The 16,935-nt window shown below is 31.7% G+C and overlaps 5 protein-coding genes across 8 annotated transcripts; 3 read left to right on the top strand and 2 right to left on the bottom strand.

Annotated features, from left to right (window-relative positions):
- The first annotated feature begins 13 nt into the window (after positions 1–13).
- LOC136776710 (proline-rich protein PRCC) lies at positions 14–2,525 on the top strand. The gene is made up of 4 exons (XM_066732466.1): positions 14–84; positions 173–568; positions 635–688; positions 1,641–2,525. The coding sequence occupies exons 2-4, from the start codon at positions 182–184 to the stop codon at positions 2,523–2,525; spliced, it is 1,326 nt and encodes a 441-aa protein (XP_066588563.1). The 5' UTR covers positions 14–84; positions 173–181.
- LOC136776711 (uncharacterized) lies at positions 2,514–3,542 on the bottom strand. Its single transcript, XM_066732467.1, has one exon. The coding sequence runs from the start codon at positions 3,318–3,320 to the stop codon at positions 2,634–2,636; it is 687 nt and encodes a 228-aa protein (XP_066588564.1). The 5' UTR covers positions 3,321–3,542; the 3' UTR covers positions 2,514–2,633.
- Positions 3,543–3,789: 247 nt separating this feature from the next.
- Positions 3,790–5,595, top strand: RpL7A (ribosomal protein L7A). Its single transcript, XM_066733256.1, has 6 exons — positions 3,790–3,938; positions 4,264–4,378; positions 4,458–4,607; positions 4,702–4,922; positions 5,121–5,243; positions 5,334–5,595. The coding sequence occupies exons 1-6, from the start codon at positions 3,924–3,926 to the stop codon at positions 5,514–5,516; spliced, it is 807 nt and encodes a 268-aa protein (XP_066589353.1). The 5' UTR covers positions 3,790–3,923; the 3' UTR covers positions 5,517–5,595.
- Positions 5,596–5,739: 144 nt separating this feature from the next.
- Positions 5,740–11,760, bottom strand: Vps53 (vacuolar protein sorting 53). Of its 4 annotated transcripts, none has more exons than XM_066733251.1 (14): positions 11,742–11,760; positions 9,926–10,013; positions 9,388–9,788; positions 9,174–9,294; positions 8,969–9,105; positions 8,467–8,896; positions 8,034–8,386; positions 7,808–7,963; positions 7,608–7,733; positions 7,450–7,528; positions 7,227–7,375; positions 6,983–7,148; positions 6,762–6,908; positions 5,740–6,697 (listed from the first exon to the last, which is right to left on the bottom strand). In XM_066733251.1, exons 2-14 carry the CDS (start codon positions 10,010–10,012, stop codon positions 6,536–6,538), a joined length of 2,514 nt encoding a protein of 837 aa, XP_066589348.1. In that variant the 5' UTR covers position 10,013; positions 11,742–11,760; the 3' UTR covers positions 5,740–6,535. The 4 variants fall into 4 exon arrangements, with proteins under 4 accessions (XP_066589348.1, XP_066589347.1, XP_066589349.1 ...); XM_066733250.1 differs by lacking the exon at positions 11,742–11,760 and adding an exon at positions 10,768–10,820; XM_066733252.1 differs by lacking the exons at positions 9,926–10,013; positions 11,742–11,760 and having other exon boundaries at positions 9,388–9,643; positions 9,687–9,785.
- LOC136777174 (uncharacterized) lies at positions 10,990–16,645 on the top strand. Its single transcript, XM_066733255.1, has 6 exons — positions 10,990–11,198; positions 12,939–13,147; positions 14,112–14,244; positions 14,521–14,654; positions 15,245–15,446; positions 15,505–16,645. Exons 1-6 carry the CDS (start codon positions 11,129–11,131, stop codon positions 15,624–15,626), a joined length of 870 nt encoding a protein of 289 aa, XP_066589352.1. The 5' UTR covers positions 10,990–11,128; the 3' UTR covers positions 15,627–16,645.
- Positions 16,646–16,935: the final 290 nt, after the last annotated feature.

Below are 16,935 nucleotides of genomic sequence, written 5' to 3'. Positions count from 1 at the left end.
AGCTGTTTTCATGGTTCTCACATCCAAACAATGTTTAGGTTTCAGGTTAGAAAATAGTCAACAGTGTCAGTAACAATAAACACGGTAATGACAGATTAATTGTTTCTGATTGTGATGTTGTTTTACCATTGTGAAATACCACTTTTCACGTTGGATTAACTTTGTGTTCAAGTATTCAGCCATGAGTCTTGTCGCGTATGGAAGTAGCGACGAGGGCTCTGAAGATGAACAGACAAAAGAAATTACTAAACAAATTAATAAAGTAAATGTGGAAAATAGCATAGAAAAAGACCAAAAGTCAAGCAAAAAGTTATGTTTACCTTCTCCAAAACATGATATACCAGATCAAGGAGATGAGACTAGCTTCAATCTACAGACGAACAATCTCAATGAAACTACAAACAAAACTTTATTTGCTGCATTGCCAAAACCTAAAAATATCATTGATAATGATAATATAATTGAAGATGATGATATTCCTCCTAATAAAGAAATAAATTTACAGCCTACAAGGACTGTGAAAAAAGAACGAGCTCCAGCCAAGATTACTGTACCAAATTTGTCAGAAGTGAGTGTAAAATTACCTAATTAATTGAATATATTTAAAAAAATAAAACATTTTGTTTCTTTCTAGTTTGAGGATGTAGATGAGAATGAGAAACAATCTAATAGAGTTAAGCCATCTGAAGTAAGTTTTATAGTTATTTTATAGCCTGCCATTTTTTTATAGTAGCTTGCTATAATTTTTACTCTGTCATAGCTCATAAAAAAGATAAAAACAGAAACACCAAAAAGCATATAAATTTTAAAAAGTAAAGCTAAAGAAAAGAAATGTCATAAATCTTTTTCGTATAGGGAATAATTCAAAACAGTATAAGTAGTAACAGTTACAAAACTATCAATTAGTTGAGATTGGAAAGTATTTAATTTTAATTGGATTCATCATGGTAACATTGCAAAGCACATTCGACGATATTTTCCAGTCTTATTTCTTTACAGGTTTTCAATTCCTCTTAGGTTACATTCCGAGTCGAGCATAAAAAGCTGAAAGTATCTAGTTTGCGTTACGATTGTCATAGAGTTTGAGCACTTTAAACGCACATATGCATGATTTGAAACAGCCCTCATAGTGTCTTGGAAACGCCAGAAAATTATATAGAAATGTACATTGGGCAATTTTTGAAAAAATGGAAGTAAAATTGTTTTTTAACCATGTTTTTTTTGCCTTCTTCATAAATTTTCCAACGTACATCTCTAGATAATCTTCTGCCGTTTCCAAAAAACTATTATGAGTTGAAAATCTCTCAAGAAAAAATAAGTCTGGAAAGTACCGTCGAATTTTACCCTGTAATATCGTATATGGATTTCCCTTAAGTATAAAGGCTATTAATTAAGCAGGTTTCCATTTGCAATGTTCACCTATGAAAAAAACTAGTGTGTACATACACATCTTCACCAATAGTTTTACTAATATGGAGACACCACGATTCAGACGTTTTCACGTGAAATTTTCTTGACATGTTGAAATCATACAAAGCAATTGCGGCGAACAATCGAACGATATGCGCATACGTTACGAAAAACCCTCTAAATCATTGCCTGGGGTCTCATATATTTTTTTATGTTGTTTGTTTATATAGAAAGGATCTGGATTGTTGTCACTTTTACCTCCTCCAAATAAAAGTAAAATAAAAAACACGAGCCTGGTACCTAATAGTCTTCAAAAAACACAGAACAAAGTAAATATGTTAAACTCACAGCCAGCACCTATAAGATCAGAGAAACTAGTAAATAGTAATCAATCAGAAAAATTACAAGGCAAACCAAATTCTATGCCAGCAATTGCAATGCCTTCAACAAGTAATACATTAATAGCAAATTACGACTCTACTTCCGAAGAAGAGGATAATATGGATACAAGTGAAAAATCAAACTCTGACTTTTTCTGTTTAACAAGTGATAATAATATAAACATTGATGTGGGAGCCATAGAGAAATCTTATCAAGACGAAATAAATATTGTTAAAACAAATTCTCTTGAGCCTGTTGAATCATCTAGTAATATAAGGGTCAATAAAATATTAACAAGCACTGTTATGAATTTGCCAAGAGAAGAAATATTGATAAAGAATAAAGCAGAGGTTGGGCCAAAATTACCAGTGCCAGAACAGGAGTATCATATTGACTCTGAAGGTAATATTGCAATTGATGACAAAGCAATTGAATACCTCTGTGGCAAGCGTGGAGTTAAACGGAAAAATAAAGAAATAGATGAAGCAAATATTATAGAAATAAATGGAGAAGATATTAAACCTGATGAAAGAGAGTGGTTAGTCAAAGCATTAACAGAGGAGCCTGTTCAAAGACCAATATCTGTAAACAGTGGTCCCAGTTCCCAATCAAAGAAAAAGCATCAAATTACGTACTTGGCTCATCAAGCTAAGGCTATGGAAGTTGAGCTAAAAAATCAATGGGCACAAAACAGGGCAACCAGGCAACAAACACAATCGAAGTATGGTTTTTAAATATAAGTGTATGTTATGTCTTTATATTTACATAGTGAATTATAAAAATATTTTATTAAACATAAATAATTTATAGAAGAAAATATGATTATTCAGTATTGCTTAAAATCAATTTTTTATCATATTTTTGAATTCCTCTTGAATCTTTTCATATTCTATTTTTTTCTCCTCAAGAAGAGTTTTAGCTTGTAACAAATTTGGTGGTAAGTCACCATATTTTTTAAGAGATTCATTAATTTCAATAAGCCTTCCTTTCATTTCTAAATATCTTTCATAATTTTCTAATATACATTCAGGATATATCTCATCAAGTTTCATTTGTGCTAAGTCAGCTTCCAAATTTTCTAAAGTTTGTTGATATTCATCTAATTTTTTTGAGAAAAATATTTTAGTGGAAACAGAATCTCCTTCCTCTGCATTAGATTCTGTTGTAAATGTAAGTGCAGTATCTAATGCTTCGTTCAAATAATTAGTCTTTTTTTGAAACTTTAAAAACTTCTTATATAGTTCATCATATTTAGCAGATAATTCTCTTTCTTTACGCTGCTTTTTCATTTCTTTAGTAATTTGGTTTTGTTTGATTATAGTTAAAGCAGTTTTATCAATTTCAAGTAATCCTTCAGACCTTAATATTGTTGAAACCTTGTCTAATCCTTCCTTTATATCACTTGGTATAGATTCAAGATCAATATTCAGTACATCAAATACATTCAATATCTCTTCTCCAAGAGCAGTACTTTCTTCTGTCATTTCATTAAACGACTGTTGCAGTAAGGACAATTCGTCGTTTGCCATTATATTTTATTTAAATCGGTCTCTCCCAAATCTTAAATTGCACAATTATCTATAGTCAAAGAATTTTATAAATATATTTGATTTGCCGCTACATTACACTTTTAATAATAAATTGTGTACTCTTATTATTATATTTAAATGTATAATAAAACAATTTAAGGTAGTTAAAAGTCTTTAGCAAACTATTTATTATTGGGGACAATCGGGATTGACGGGGTTATATATATTTAAATCCCCAACCGCCAATCTTATTGCAGTCTAGCTCTAGAGCATATATTTATAGAAGTTATGAGATAAGCAAACCCCAGTAAGCTGTAAGCATCATCCTTCCCTCTACCGGTAAAAATAGACACTGCGAATGTGAAGTAATTGTGAACTGTGAAGTGAACCTGAAGTCTGAAGTTGTGATGTGAGCGAAGTGATCTGTGAAACGTATTAAAAATATATAGTTGTTGCTGCAGTGCTGCCGCTGAGTGGAAAATAAATCTCAACTCTTTTCGTTTTGGGCGGCCATACTTCGACGTTTCGCGTTTTGTCTCGCGGAGTTTTAAAGTTTTACATCGGAGAATCTTTTCGGAATCTGCAAGATTCTGATATAGCAAGATGGTGCAAAAGAAGGTAAATTATTAAAAATGGCTATTAGTAAAAATATTTTATAATTATTCGTCTGTCTAATGTTAACATTTATACATCAACGTGACATGTTTTGCCAGTTTAATGACAAGGCACAGATTTTATTAAGATCTCAAAAATTTGTTCAATAATAATAATGAAAAGAATTTATAATTGATAATTATTTGTGTTTACGTTGGTGTAAATAATTTGCTTATAAGATTTATTTAAAACCTTTGCTAGAAAATATAACCCTACTTTTTTTTAAAACTTAGCTGCTGCTCTCCTACTTTATGCACTTAAGGTTTTAATTACGTCTGTTATATTTTAGCCCAAGAAGAAGGTAGGTAAGAAGGTAGCAGCTGCTCCTTTGGCTGTTAAGAAAGTGGAACCTAAGAAGCAGACCAACCCTCTGTTTGAAAAGAGGTCCCGCAATTTTGGAATTGGCAAGTTAATATTTTATTATAAATAATAAATAATAAGTAATACTAAGTGACAAAGATGACAAATAATATTTAATTTTAGGTCAGGACATTCAGCCAGCTAGAGACCTCAGCCGGTTTGTAAAATGGCCCAAGTATATTCGTATTCAAAGGCAAAGAGCAGTATTGCAAAAAAGGTTGAAAGTTCCACCCCCTATCAACCAATTCACACAGACTTTAGATAAACAAACTGGTAATATACATTAATTACTTTCAAAAGAAATTTGTACATTTTTTTTTCTATAAATTTGAGTTATAATCCTTTTTTTTATATATTATAATTACAGCAACTCAGTTATTCAAAGTATTGGAGAAATATCGTCCAGAATCAGCTGTCCAGAAAAAACTCAGGCTAAAGGCTAGGGCAGAACAGAAAGTAGAAAAGAAAGAGGACACTCCAACGAAAAAACCTAATGTATTAAAGTCTGGTGCCAATGCAGTTACCACCCTGGTAGAACAGAAAAAAGCACAGTTGGTTGTCATAGCACATGATGTTGATCCAATTGAGGTAAGGTGTAAAAAGTAATTTATTATTGTTTCTATATTTTTAAGCATGATGTAAGAATTTCTTCACCTGAGAGTAAAATCAAGGAGAGATTTTATTTCATAGGAGGAAACATGACCCTGAGAATAAATACAATGTTGATTCATTCCTTTAATTAAATTGATGGTATCTAAAGTAAAAGTATAATGTTGTTTTTTCTAGATTGTCCTGTTCCTCCCAGCTCTATGCCGTAAGATGGGAATACCTTATTGCATTATTAAAGGAAAAGCACGTCTGGGACGTCTCGTGAGACGCAAGACTTGTACTGCAGTAGCTTTGACACAAGTAATTAGTAGCACAAATGTTTTATTTTCAGTCATTTAAAAAAATTAAATCCTTTCTAAAATTTATTCCTAAATTCATTTCTTATTCCAGGTTGATTCTGGAGATAGAGCAAATTTTGCAAAAATTGTTGAGGCAATCAAAACAAATTACAATGATCGATATGACGAAATCAGGCGTCACTGGGGAGGTGGTTTATTGGGAAGCAAGTCTGCTGCTCGTATTGCTAAACTTGAAAAAGCTAAGGCTAAAGAACTTGCACAAAAGCAAGGTTAACTTTTCACTTGTGCATTTTTATTAATAAAAGTAAGGTACTGTAAATACCTGCAAATAAAAAAAAAATGAAAACCACAAAGCTTGGATTATTTTTTTGTTAATTATTAATATTATGGCTAAAAGCATTTATGAAAACAATATTCATAAATTAAATCTTCGAAATGATTAAAGGATTAACATAAAACCGACTGTAAACCCATCAAAAATAAAGTTTACATATTTTTAATTTATACATCCTCGCAGTGTATATTATATAAGGTGGTCCATATTCAAAAATGAGTGTAAATGTTAGACAAGTATTCTTTAGTTCAAACCCTTTCTAGGGTAAAAAAAATATTTCTAAGAAAAGGATGGGGTAATTTTAACTTGATCTTCAAATATGTCATCCAGGATATTTAGAGATAAATATGCACTGTTTAAATACAATTTTTATTTTCTTACTTTTAACTCTCGATTCAGTCATTGAATGTAACTATTATTTTAAAGTTTTAAAATTGTCTAAGTTTGTTTATCAGAACAGGATAAATTGTTTTCATTCTAACATCGCGATATATTAAATTTTGGCGACATAGTTCGATTTCATGTTGCGCGCAGATGTGTGACAGTTCTATATTCTATGAACTGTTTTTGGTGATATTGGAACAAGCCTGTTATATTTAAAACAATAGTTCTTCGTGCATATAAATACATCATGAATTAAAAGTGTGTAACTGTATATGTATACGAAAAAAGTCGAACAAAATTGACTAAAGACGGAGATAAACTGCGCTAATGATTTGCAAATGCATTACCACACATTCTCTTTTCACTATGCTTGTATTCAAATGCTCGGAGCAGTAAATACAAAATAAAACTAATGTCATTAACAATATTTCTTCTCCCCTTCCTTAAATTTAAATGAAATTTTTACAAGAAACATTTCATTCTAAACTATTTTCATTCATTTTTGAAAATGAATCACCGTGTATTTAATATGTGTTTGCTTATAATATGAGCATTTATTTTACAATGTTTTAATTTTAAATTCGTTTTTTTATAAGTTTTTCTAATCTTTTAATTCTTCCTGCTTCATGCTCGGGACTATCTTGAGCTGTGTTATTTCTGGTATCTAACGAAGTATTCGAATTTTCTAGCTGTTTAAACTGTTCCATTAGTTGTAATTGTTCAGTTTTTTTTAGGCCCTATATAAAGAATAAATATATATTTATATGTAAATATATATAGATGTTGAGTAAAAAATATTACCTTCATGTCTAGAATTTTTTGAAATTCTGGAACTTGTAGATCCGGTAACCGTATTCTGCATTGCTTTACAAAATCATTGTGAGATTCAATTGGTGCCATTACAATCTTTAATATCATTTCAGCATTTGCTATACCCTTTACTACAACCTGTAGTAGAATAATAATATTAAATAAAATAAATTATTTTACAACACATTCTCATTCCGTCACTTCTTTATTACCTTAGTATAGGTAGCAGGAGCTTTTCTTTGAACTTGATAATCAGTTGATGGTAAATCCAGGAGGGCAGTTTTCAACATATGAACATCTAACAGTAATTGCTCTGCACCGACTGCATTTAGTGGTTTACATTTATACAATTGCTGTACTAATTTTACTATGAAAGAACTGAAATAATAGGAAACCAGTAATCATATTAACTTTATGGAATTAATTAGATTTATAAAAAATGAATGGCAATTATACCTGGCAAACTTAACACAAAGTTGTGTAAAATATTTTCTGCACGACGACAATTTATCTCTTATAGAAGGAATTGTTTGCCGTAAGTGTGCTACAATAGTATTTACATAGCTACTTTGGTCCCCAACCACTTCAAGCGTACTCCATTGCACCTTAAATGAAAGAGTAGATACTGATGCATTAACACTTTAATAAAATGTTGTATATGTGAATGCTTTAGGCATACCTTTGTCATTGCAGTTAGAGCTGGTTCACATGCTGATTCTAAATCTTGTACTAGCAGTTGTATACAATTTGAAATAACACTGGAAATAAATTATTTTTATTAAGAATTTATTATATAAAATAGTATTTTCAAAAATCTAACTTATATGTAATGCTTACTTATGAAAAATATCCTGTTCCTGGGATAAATTAATTTTTTCAGCATAGCATTTATCAGTTTTTTCACGTAATTTTTCTTCTAGCTGCTGGGTAGTCTCTAAACAATATTCTGCTGTTGTTAAAATACTAAAAATAAATTAACATAATGACATTGATATATTTTAGAACAATTATACAAGATTATATCAGAGAGTATTTACCAGCATATTCGAGCCTGCTCTTCTTTACTAAATCTAGTGGTCTCACCTTCTTTCAGGAAACTTTGGAAATTCTGTATGAAACCTGATGTAGATAAATCTCTAAAATCGCGGGTTATGCTGCTCATACTAGATCCAAGTCCAGTACTTCCTCCAACTCTATAGTTAATTAAAAGATTTATAATATTTTTTGAATTATTATAATATATGTATCATTTAGTTCACTTACTTGGGTAAATTATTTTGTAAAATTTTTAAAGCATATTCACGTAAATATTTTTGAAAAGTTTCAGCTAAATTCAACATAATTTTCCCTGTACTTAATTGTGTGCATTGTAACATGCATTTTTTATAAAATACAAACAAATCTGCACATGATGAAAGAACACTGCTAGGGCCTTCGATGCCCTCAAAGTCTTTTGCCCCTGGTGGTTGAGTCTTGCAGTCGGATATAAATTTATCCATTAGATCCGCTAAATTACGGTCTAAACTTTCTATATAAATATATAAATATGGCTCAAAACATTTTCCTATAAGGTTTGCGAAAGGTGATATTACTGGTTTTTCATTTTCAGTCTTACTCTAAAATAAAAATAATAAATTTAGTAAATAGGAAAAATATTATTTTAAATGAAAAAAGGCTAAAGAAAATATAAAAATACCTGCTCTTCTTCAGCAGTATTTGCTGCTATATTGCTTTCTTCATTTGCATTGGTTGGTTTCTTTGCTTCTGACATATCAGAAAGTTCTAAAGTTGTACCCGTAAATCTTTTAGCTAATAATGTTTCAAAATTGCTTGTTCTTTGTATTGCAAACAATAGTAATTTTACATCTATTTCGGCACGTCTTTTGTACATGAGCTTTGTAAGATCTTCGCGTGTAACATTGCAAAACTGTACTGCGATACGCTCCGATATTTCCCAGTCTTGTGGAAAAATAGTCCCAAATTTTGATTCAAAATCAAGCAAATGTTTTTTTATCCAGGCGTACCGCCGATCTATTTTATCCAGCCATGCAAAATCTTGATTTTCATCAAACAGGTGCGCATATTCTTGTAATTGAATACCTACGAACCAGGTGAGTAAATCTTTCCTTTGAATTAAAAATTACTATTAAGAGCTGTCTCATATTAAGAACATTGCATTGAAACAAAAATTTACATACTTCACTTTAGGATCTAGCATTGATAGTACTAAGCAGCCTTCTGTTAGCTGATTAAAATGTTTTGAATTTTGCCCTGAAAATGCTTGCTTAAAATCAGCTGTTATTTGTTGTGCTAATTCAATGTGTATTTGACGTACCTAAAGGTTAGTAAAATATAAGTTGTCTAAGAAAATAAAGAAGCAAAGTATAAAAATTGAATGCATACTTCATCTGATAATTGTTTCACTTGTGGAATGTCCATATAACTATTAAAGTGCTGCATTACTTGCATTACTGCCTGCAGTGGTAGCATTATTTTACCATATTGTTTTTGTTGAGTTAATACTCTACAATAATTGTTATTCAAATTATAAGCATATACCAATGGCTAATACTCTCATATTATATTTTTATAAATTGGACAGTAGCAAAATACTTACTTCAAAGAGTCTACACCTTCAACAAGCATGTGCAAATGATTCAATGTTGTTATGGAAGCAGTAAGGTTTCTTTTAGCAAAATCTAATTGTTTAATATCTCTAGTTATTTCTTTAACCACCTCTTCAGATTGTTCAGCTTTGTCTTTTATTTCTTTGATATGAACGAAGAGCTGCCGTATTACTTTTTGTGCATCTTCTAAAGCGGCACGTCCATCCTGACCCACATTTGTTTGACCATGCACTACGGAGCGTATTTCTTTATCAATCATTCGTATTTTAAGTTCCATTTTATTAACTACCTCATCGATATTTGATAATGATTGCTCAGTAGGAAAAAGAGAATTGATATAATCAACAACATTGAAGTTTGGCTGATCCAAGGGGTCGTTACTTGGTAAAACCTAAGAAATAAATGTAGAATATGAGATTTCTATTAGAAACTAATGATTATTCATTTTTTTTCGAAGGAAAAACTGATAAAAGAGCATTTGATAAGAACAATGTTTTGACAAGTGCTTATAACCAAGAAAAACCTAACCTGTTCTATTACTTCTTGTACACTAGGTGGGAATGAGTAAACAGTAGATTGAAAATCTTCCAGGTCATCTTCTTCTCGAGACTCCATTCTTAATTACAACATTAAAATTTGTATAAAAATGTGAATGAGTTTATAATGTCATTTTTTATCTACGTCAGTTACTGTTATGCTGAATTGCTGATTGTGTCAAAAATGTCAAATAACTAAAGCAATGTATTAGTGTAGACCGCTGTAGAAATCGAATAGTTGCATTGCATATACATATACTTGTATCTATCAGTATTATCTGATCTTTGCATGTGGATGTGTGTATGTGTATATATCAGCTAAGTGTTATTTCATAGGAGTGGTCAGATGCAATTTCCACGTATAGCGATAGAACGTGTGAGACATGCTCATATAAAAAAGTACCGCGAATTTCGAATGTTCAAATGAAATTGTAATGCACGATAGAAAAAATTAATAAAATTCAAATAAAGCCACATAAACAAAACTCAGAAGGATAGGGTCCATTCAAAAAACAGCATTTCCTTCTGAAAATAATTAAAATTCTAATTAATGAAACAATTACATGTAAAAAACCCCCAAAAAATTTCTATTTGCAGTACCTGTATAAATATATACTCCAAAACCGATATTAAATGTGATAAACAATATTAATAAAAATTTTAATTGAAAAAATCCTGTCAAGAAAAATTTATATATATTATACAGTGATGAAAAAAAAGAAAAGTAATATAAACTATGGTATTAAATTGAATCTAAGTATGGCAAAGCATACAAGTTTCTCTACATACACACGTACTATATATATATATATATATATATACGGTTTAATTTACAGGAGTTGGTCGAGTATGAGTATATTATACGAGGACGATCGAAGGGGTTGTTTGGTGTGGGATGGTCAGCAATCGGGTTTGGTCGGGTTCGTTCGGGTCAAATCGGAATGGCTGGTAGGGGTTGGTCGGTGTTGGTCAGGTTAGGCTAGGTCGCTGGGTGGTTCTCGCCACCCCGGTCCTCGCCTTTTGCATTTGCTCAGTTGTAGCGCCGACTTGGCACGAAGTTCCGTAGTTCACAGGCACGCACACATACACACTCACACTTACACTGTACAAAGTAGACGCACGTTTTCCTATTAACTAACAAATTCTAGACCAGTGAAGCATTTTACTCAGCATTTTCAGAGACGTCATTTTTACAATGTCACGCCAAGTTGCAGCCGACTGGAAGGGGATCCTAATCGCATATTACATTTTACAATTATTTTCCTGTAAGTCAGCCTCAATTTAATCCGCTTCCTCCTGACAGCTTTCTCTCTGCCACCTGTCTGACATGTTGATCAATCCTCCACCCTCTGTTCCTTCCCATCAAAGCACCATAAAAAATTCTTTTCTCCACCACCCTCTTACACACAAAACCAAAATAATCACCCATTACACCCCTGAGCAGTTCTTAAAATTTTCATCCCTTCGCTGCATTTAAATTCATACAGATTCGCACTATCACTGACAATATACATTTTTCAATATATATTTTCTTCAGGGTTGTAAAATATCGTTTAACGTTGAAAATTGATGAGCAATTTTGCAGAAGAGTTTATTTAGGAGGAAGATCGGTTAATGGGACACTCGTGTGTATTTATTATATCGATCTCCTTAGTTGGCTATTTAAATGGATTAATAGAACTGTGTCAGCGTTTGGTTATTGTGTTGTTACAAGTTGAGCTCGTGCGAGAATTTAATCGCGTGCAGTTAATCTGGCCTGTAATATATTGTATATACTATATATAGTAACTGTGGCAGAGGAAACACACCTAAGGCAAATGTTACAGATAATAGACGATTTTCCCCATCGATCTAGTACTATACCACCCCCCAGCAACAGGGTGTAATGCTTCTCATACTTTTCATTCAACTTTTTTCTTCACCCTTTCTCTCTTTTTGTCCCCACCCTGCTCTACGTCCTCTCTCAACCCCTTCTATCGCGATCCATTGATCTTTGAACGCTTCCTCTTCACCTGAAACCACTTTAAACACCCCCGCACCATAACACTAAGGACCATCGACACTACTCCACAGTCCCATTTTCTCCCAAAACGATATTTCATTCCCGCGCGCGATTTTATTCCTTCCTCGCTCTTTAAGCGGGGTCTGGAATTTTCCTGAAGCAAAATTTTAATATTTCAATGCATGATTTTTTTATAAAATAATATCTCCGTTTTGAAGTTTTCCTTCTTGAATCTCGAAGTGAAAGCTGCAACATTCCAACAGCAAGACAAAAATAGAAGATCCCATTTTCTCTCTAAAGCAATATTTTATACTCGTGGCTTTTCCTTCCTTAATTTAAAGTGAAATCTATCAAATTTCACACAACAAACAATATTCCAAAGACCCATTTTCCTATAAAAACAATATTTCATTCCTGTGATTTTTTCCTTCCAATCCTAAAGGGAGAGAGTGAAAATGTTGAAAGTAAGTTATAAATATTCCAAAGTCTACTCTTCTTACAGAACAATTTTTCATCTCTGTGATCTTTTTCGCTCCTCAATCTTAAAGTAAAACCTGAAAAATTCCAAAAACAAGCTAAAAGCATTCAAAATCTCATTTTCTCTCAAAAAACAATATTTCATTCCTATGATTTTCTCCTCGTCCAACATAAAGCAAACGCCAAAAAAATCCAAAAATCAAATGATGAAAACCGCCAAAATAGAATTATTCATAAATTGTAGCTGGGAGTTTTCTCAAGAGATACTGCATGGATAATTGATAGACGGAAGAGCATAACTTATTCATAACTGTTTTTAGTACAAGAATCCGATCGATAACTGTTCTTAAATAGGGAACTTTATTTCACTAAATTCGACTAAGTACTATTTATATTGTTGCTATTTCGTATAAAAATAATTCTTTCTATTTCTGCACTGAAATTTCTCCTCCATTATCCCATTCTTACCAATAATATTCATCTAAATGGAACATAGCAGTTGCAATAATTGACAATTTTCTTTCAGATATAAGTTGTAATAACGTTCACGTGCAACTGCTTGCACCTCGCTACGTGAAATATAACAGTACAGCAGTTCTTATCTGTAATCACAGCGTTTCCGAGGAGCGTTTGGACAAGATTGAATTTTCAAAGAATACAAAAAAAATATTACAGTATATAAGGGGGAGAATCCCAGCATTTCGCACTTGGCAAGTCGATGGTGCTACAATGGATGTAAGATTAACCAATTTTCACATTTTATGTCATTTTAATTGCATCTTGATTTGTTTTTATTTTTCAATTACAGTCTCAAACCAGTATAATTTGTAATAACCCCGAAACGATTTGTTCGATGCTTTAAGAACGATTTACTATGAGTGATAATAATAACAGTATATAACGTATTATAAAAGTCCAAAAGCAATCTGGTTGATGCCTTAATAGTAATTTAGCAGCACTGAAATTTGCCTTTTTATCACATTTATTACACAGGTATCAACGATCAAGCTCTTTTAGCTCGTTTCAACAATAAATTTCTTTTATTACACCCTTCAGATTTCACACAATGACGCGTTCTTTATTTTCAGCTCGTTTCCCATTTGGTTAAGAGAGGCACGTCTGATCAGACACTTCTGTTATCACTCAACTCTTTCTGGATCGTTTCTATTATTCACGATAAACGACTAAAAATTTCTCAATTGTATTTTAACGTTACATACCTCATACATATTCATCGTTCATTATTTATATCCACGATAAATTTTCAACCTCGTGACAATTTAACGTTCTCACATTTTTCCTCCCCTTCGATACTCGCTTGCTAAATGGGCTCTGAAGAAAACTTTTCATCGTACTCAAGGCTGTAACGACTTTTGTAGGCTTATATTTAAAACAAAATCAATATTTCAAAGTAGTTTTATATGGCGTGCGAGAAAAAAGGCTGATATAGGAATATATATATATATATATGGCTTGGTAGAAAATAGTATTCCAATATGTTACATAAAATTTACTTCTACAATAAGTACTCTCTCGTGGTTATGCATGTAGAAGGGGAATATTTCTTTTTCAATAATTTTTTATGTTCAGAAAGAGCTATCAATAATTTACGTTTTGCAAGTAAACTTTTTTTTGTATTGTTATTAAAATATGCAACAATCGAATTAAATAAATTTGTAGTGTTTCATTGAAATTTCAGTATTCTGAGAATGGAACGACAATCAAATTGATGGACGTCCGTTTCGATGCGTCCGGTCCTTATTCTTGCGCAGTTTCCACCGACACTCCTATTTACACCAAATCTTCCGAGGAAGTGAAGCTGCACGTGATAGGTAAGAAAAAGAACAGATTCAATTTTAATCTCGAACTGACATTGACACGATTCGATCTCCTCAAATTCTTTAAGAGTTAGAAATCTTATATAATTGAAATTTAGAATCCTTGTAAAGTGATTTAACACTGCTAATTTTTTTTTAAATTTTCTATAGTGAATATTAATTGCAATAAAAATTTTGAAACTTAACAAAATTGTTAAAAAGATATTATTTAAAAATTGTAACGTTTACTTTTTATCCCAAAATAATTATGCATTATATATTTAAAAAAAGTGCCACAGACTGAAAATCCAGTGATCACCTTTGAAAAGAGCTCGTATTACGTTGGTGAATATTTGGAAGCAAATTGTTCCTCGTCAGCAGCCAATCCAGTTCCTCATTTGACTTGGTATATTAATGGGAAAGAGGTAATCAAAATTGTTATTTATTTAAATGGAAGAATAATAAAAGGAGAGATGTACAGGGTGTCCGATTAACTCACGTCAAACTGATAAATTTAAATGGAGTGAATAATTTTAGGAATAAACCATTTTCTCATGTAAAGCTAAACTAAAGGATTATTAAGGATTAAAAGTTTCTTACATTGAAACTTATTATTGGTCAGTGTAGACTGTCCAATCGATCTCTGACCAATAGGAAAAGGTCATAAGATGATTCTACCAATAGCAAGTCTTGAAACAAAGAACTGTTAATCTTTAATAACTTTTTAATTAAGGGATACATAGGAAAATGGTGTACAAATTTTATCCTCAAAATAATTCGCTCTATATTAATATATCAACTTGACAAAAGTTAATCGGACACCCTGTATATACATACTATTGTACAGGGCGTAATACTTTAACTTGCTCCAGATCGTGAATGCAAAAACCTCACTCAGCTCCATAACTACAAGAAATATCAATTTTTACATTCACACTCTGGGGAAAATTAAAGTATACACCTGTATATATAGTATATATTTTTAACATGAGAAATATTTTCAATTACTAATCAGGTGGACGTCTCACTTGTAAATGATTTTCCAATCACCCACTTAAAAGGTGGATTAATGTCTGCTACAGCAAAACTGAAGATAAAAGTTTTGGAGTCGCACGCAGGTGAAAATAGTAGTTTGGAAATTAGTTGCTTTGCAACGATACCAGCTTACCCCAATCGTCATCAGGAATATGCTGACATGAAAAATAGAACGGTGATGGGTAAGTCGATTAAATTCTTGGCTTTTTTACTCATTTTTAAAAACTTTTATTTTTTCAGTGGAGATTATTCCAATGCGAGTAACCATGTCTTCCTCGAGCAAAGTAGTGCAAGAGATGGCATCAATTACGATATTGGGCATGCTAATAACAATCAGCGTTTTGCGCAAAATCGTTCCTTAATAAGAGTCAATTGTCATAGGATAATGATGATATAATTGTAATATATACACCTATACTATATACGTGATGCAAAACGAGAGAGGGTGGGGGTGAGTGTGTGTCTATGGGTGTGATAAAGAGGGAGGGGGATAGTCAGGGGATCAGAAAAGAAAAAGAAAAAAAGAGAGTACAAGAACGAACAATCACAATGTCTTCCTCGATTATTCCAAACTATAAATTGGAATAGTATTTTTATGATTTTGCAAAGATTTTGTGAGGTGTAGACACATTTTACGTGGTAATTCCGAATTATTGCTCATTAACGTGCTGACTGCTTTACAATGTCAATTGAATTTTACCTCCGCAGGATTAAAAATAAAAATAGACGGTGGAAAGAAAAGGAGATGCTTAGCCACAGCGGGCACAGCGAATTAATCCTTTCAGACTTTATGATAATAATTTTTGGGGTAATTCTGATTATTTTTAAATAATTTCTAGTATGTTTAAATTTTTTATAATTAATTTTACATGAACCAAGGTATCAAATCAGGTTTTAGATGGGTGCTTGTAGAATTTTATATGATTTTTTAACTATGTATACAGTGGGATGACACAGGGTCTGAAAGGGTTAAGCTTTATGATTTTTCTTACATCTCTGTCGTACCTTCGATGATAAACAATTGAAGACTTATGATGAATAAGCGTCCAAGGGCCAATGAAAATATTATTTCTACTTTAAAGATTATTATTTACTGTAAAATCTTAACTAATACTTGTTAATTATATAAACTGTATGTAAATGCCATTTGTTGCACCTTCACTGCTTTCACTGTTGCAATGAATATCAGTTTCGACCAAGTGTATCGTTCTAGAAGTGAATTTAGTAGAGGTGACTTTAATAGTTTAATTCACATTTTGCAAAATTGACACTTGGACTTTTTTTTATTCATAATGAATCTGCAATTAAAATTAACTATACTATAAAGAGGCTCGTCCGATCTTTACGAACTTAGCGAGAGAAACTGGAGCATTGAACTATTGCATATTAATAAGGATCTTTGAAATTTTTCATTTTACGCTCATTGTTGGTATTGCAATTTATAATAGGAAACATATCCATTTCATGTAATACGTGTCAATCAATTCTACTATAGTGAATAATAACGAGTAACTTAATCGTTCGCACATATTTTTTGTTTATTGTACACACATTTGTTACAACATCATTTTACCTTCTTCGATTTTTCATTGATCACATCATTTTCTTTCGTCATCATGTGAAAATTGCTTAGAAAGATAAGTAAGTAAACTGTTTGATATTTTGTATGCA

Source organism: Prorops nasuta, unplaced genomic scaffold, assembly GCF_024137725.1.
Source record: "Prorops nasuta isolate Cenicafe-Biocafe unplaced genomic scaffold, Cenicafe_Pnas_1.2 PNAS00010, whole genome shotgun sequence".
NCBI lineage: Eukaryota > Metazoa > Arthropoda > Insecta > Hymenoptera > Bethylidae > Prorops > Prorops nasuta.
Note: the sequence above shows the minus strand (reverse complement) of the source record. Positions and strands in the feature narration are given on the sequence as shown.

What these genes read in the sequence shown, in the direction of transcription:
- LOC136776710 (XM_066732466.1), top strand. Translation starts at nt 182, where the DNA reads ATGAGTCTTGTCGCGTATGGAAGTAGCGACGAGGGCTCTGAAGATGAA. An exon ending in CTGTACCAAATTTGTCAGAA is followed by an intron (nt 569 to 634) that starts GTGAGTGTAAAA and finishes GTTTCTTTCTAG; the next exon opens with TTTGAGGATGTAGATGAGAA. An exon ending in ATAGAGTTAAGCCATCTGAA is followed by an intron (nt 689 to 1,640) that starts GTAAGTTTTATA and finishes TTGTTTATATAG; the next exon opens with AAAGGATCTGGATTGTTGTC.
- LOC136776711 (XM_066732467.1), bottom strand. Translation starts at nt 3,320, where the DNA reads ATGGCAAACGACGAATTGTCCTTACTGCAACAGTCGTTTAATGAAATG.
- RpL7A (XM_066733256.1), top strand. An exon ending in GTCCCGCAATTTTGGAATTG is followed by an intron (nt 4,379 to 4,457) that starts GCAAGTTAATAT and finishes ATTTAATTTTAG; the next exon opens with GTCAGGACATTCAGCCAGCT. An exon ending in CTGCAGTAGCTTTGACACAA is followed by an intron (nt 5,244 to 5,333) that starts GTAATTAGTAGC and finishes TTCTTATTCCAG; the next exon opens with GTTGATTCTGGAGATAGAGC.
- Vps53 (XM_066733251.1), bottom strand. Translation starts at nt 10,012, where the DNA reads ATGGAGTCTCGAGAAGAAGATGACCTGGAAGATTTTCAATCTACTGTT. An exon ending in GAGCAGGCTCGAATATGCTG is followed by an intron (nt 7,734 to 7,807) that starts GTAAATACTCTC and finishes ATTTATTTTTAG; the next exon opens with TATTTTAACAACAGCAGAAT. An exon ending in CTTTGTGTTAAGTTTGCCAG is followed by an intron (nt 7,149 to 7,226) that starts GTATAATTGCCA and finishes CTATTATTTCAG; the next exon opens with TTCTTTCATAGTAAAATTAG.
- LOC136777174 (XM_066733255.1), top strand. Translation starts at nt 11,129, where the DNA reads ATGTCACGCCAAGTTGCAGCCGACTGGAAGGGGATCCTAATCGCATAT. An exon ending in CATTTTACAATTATTTTCCT is followed by an intron (nt 11,199 to 12,938) that starts GTAAGTCAGCCT and finishes ATTTTCTTTCAG; the next exon opens with ATATAAGTTGTAATAACGTT. An exon ending in AGTGAAGCTGCACGTGATAG is followed by an intron (nt 14,245 to 14,520) that starts GTAAGAAAAAGA and finishes ATTTAAAAAAAG; the next exon opens with TGCCACAGACTGAAAATCCA.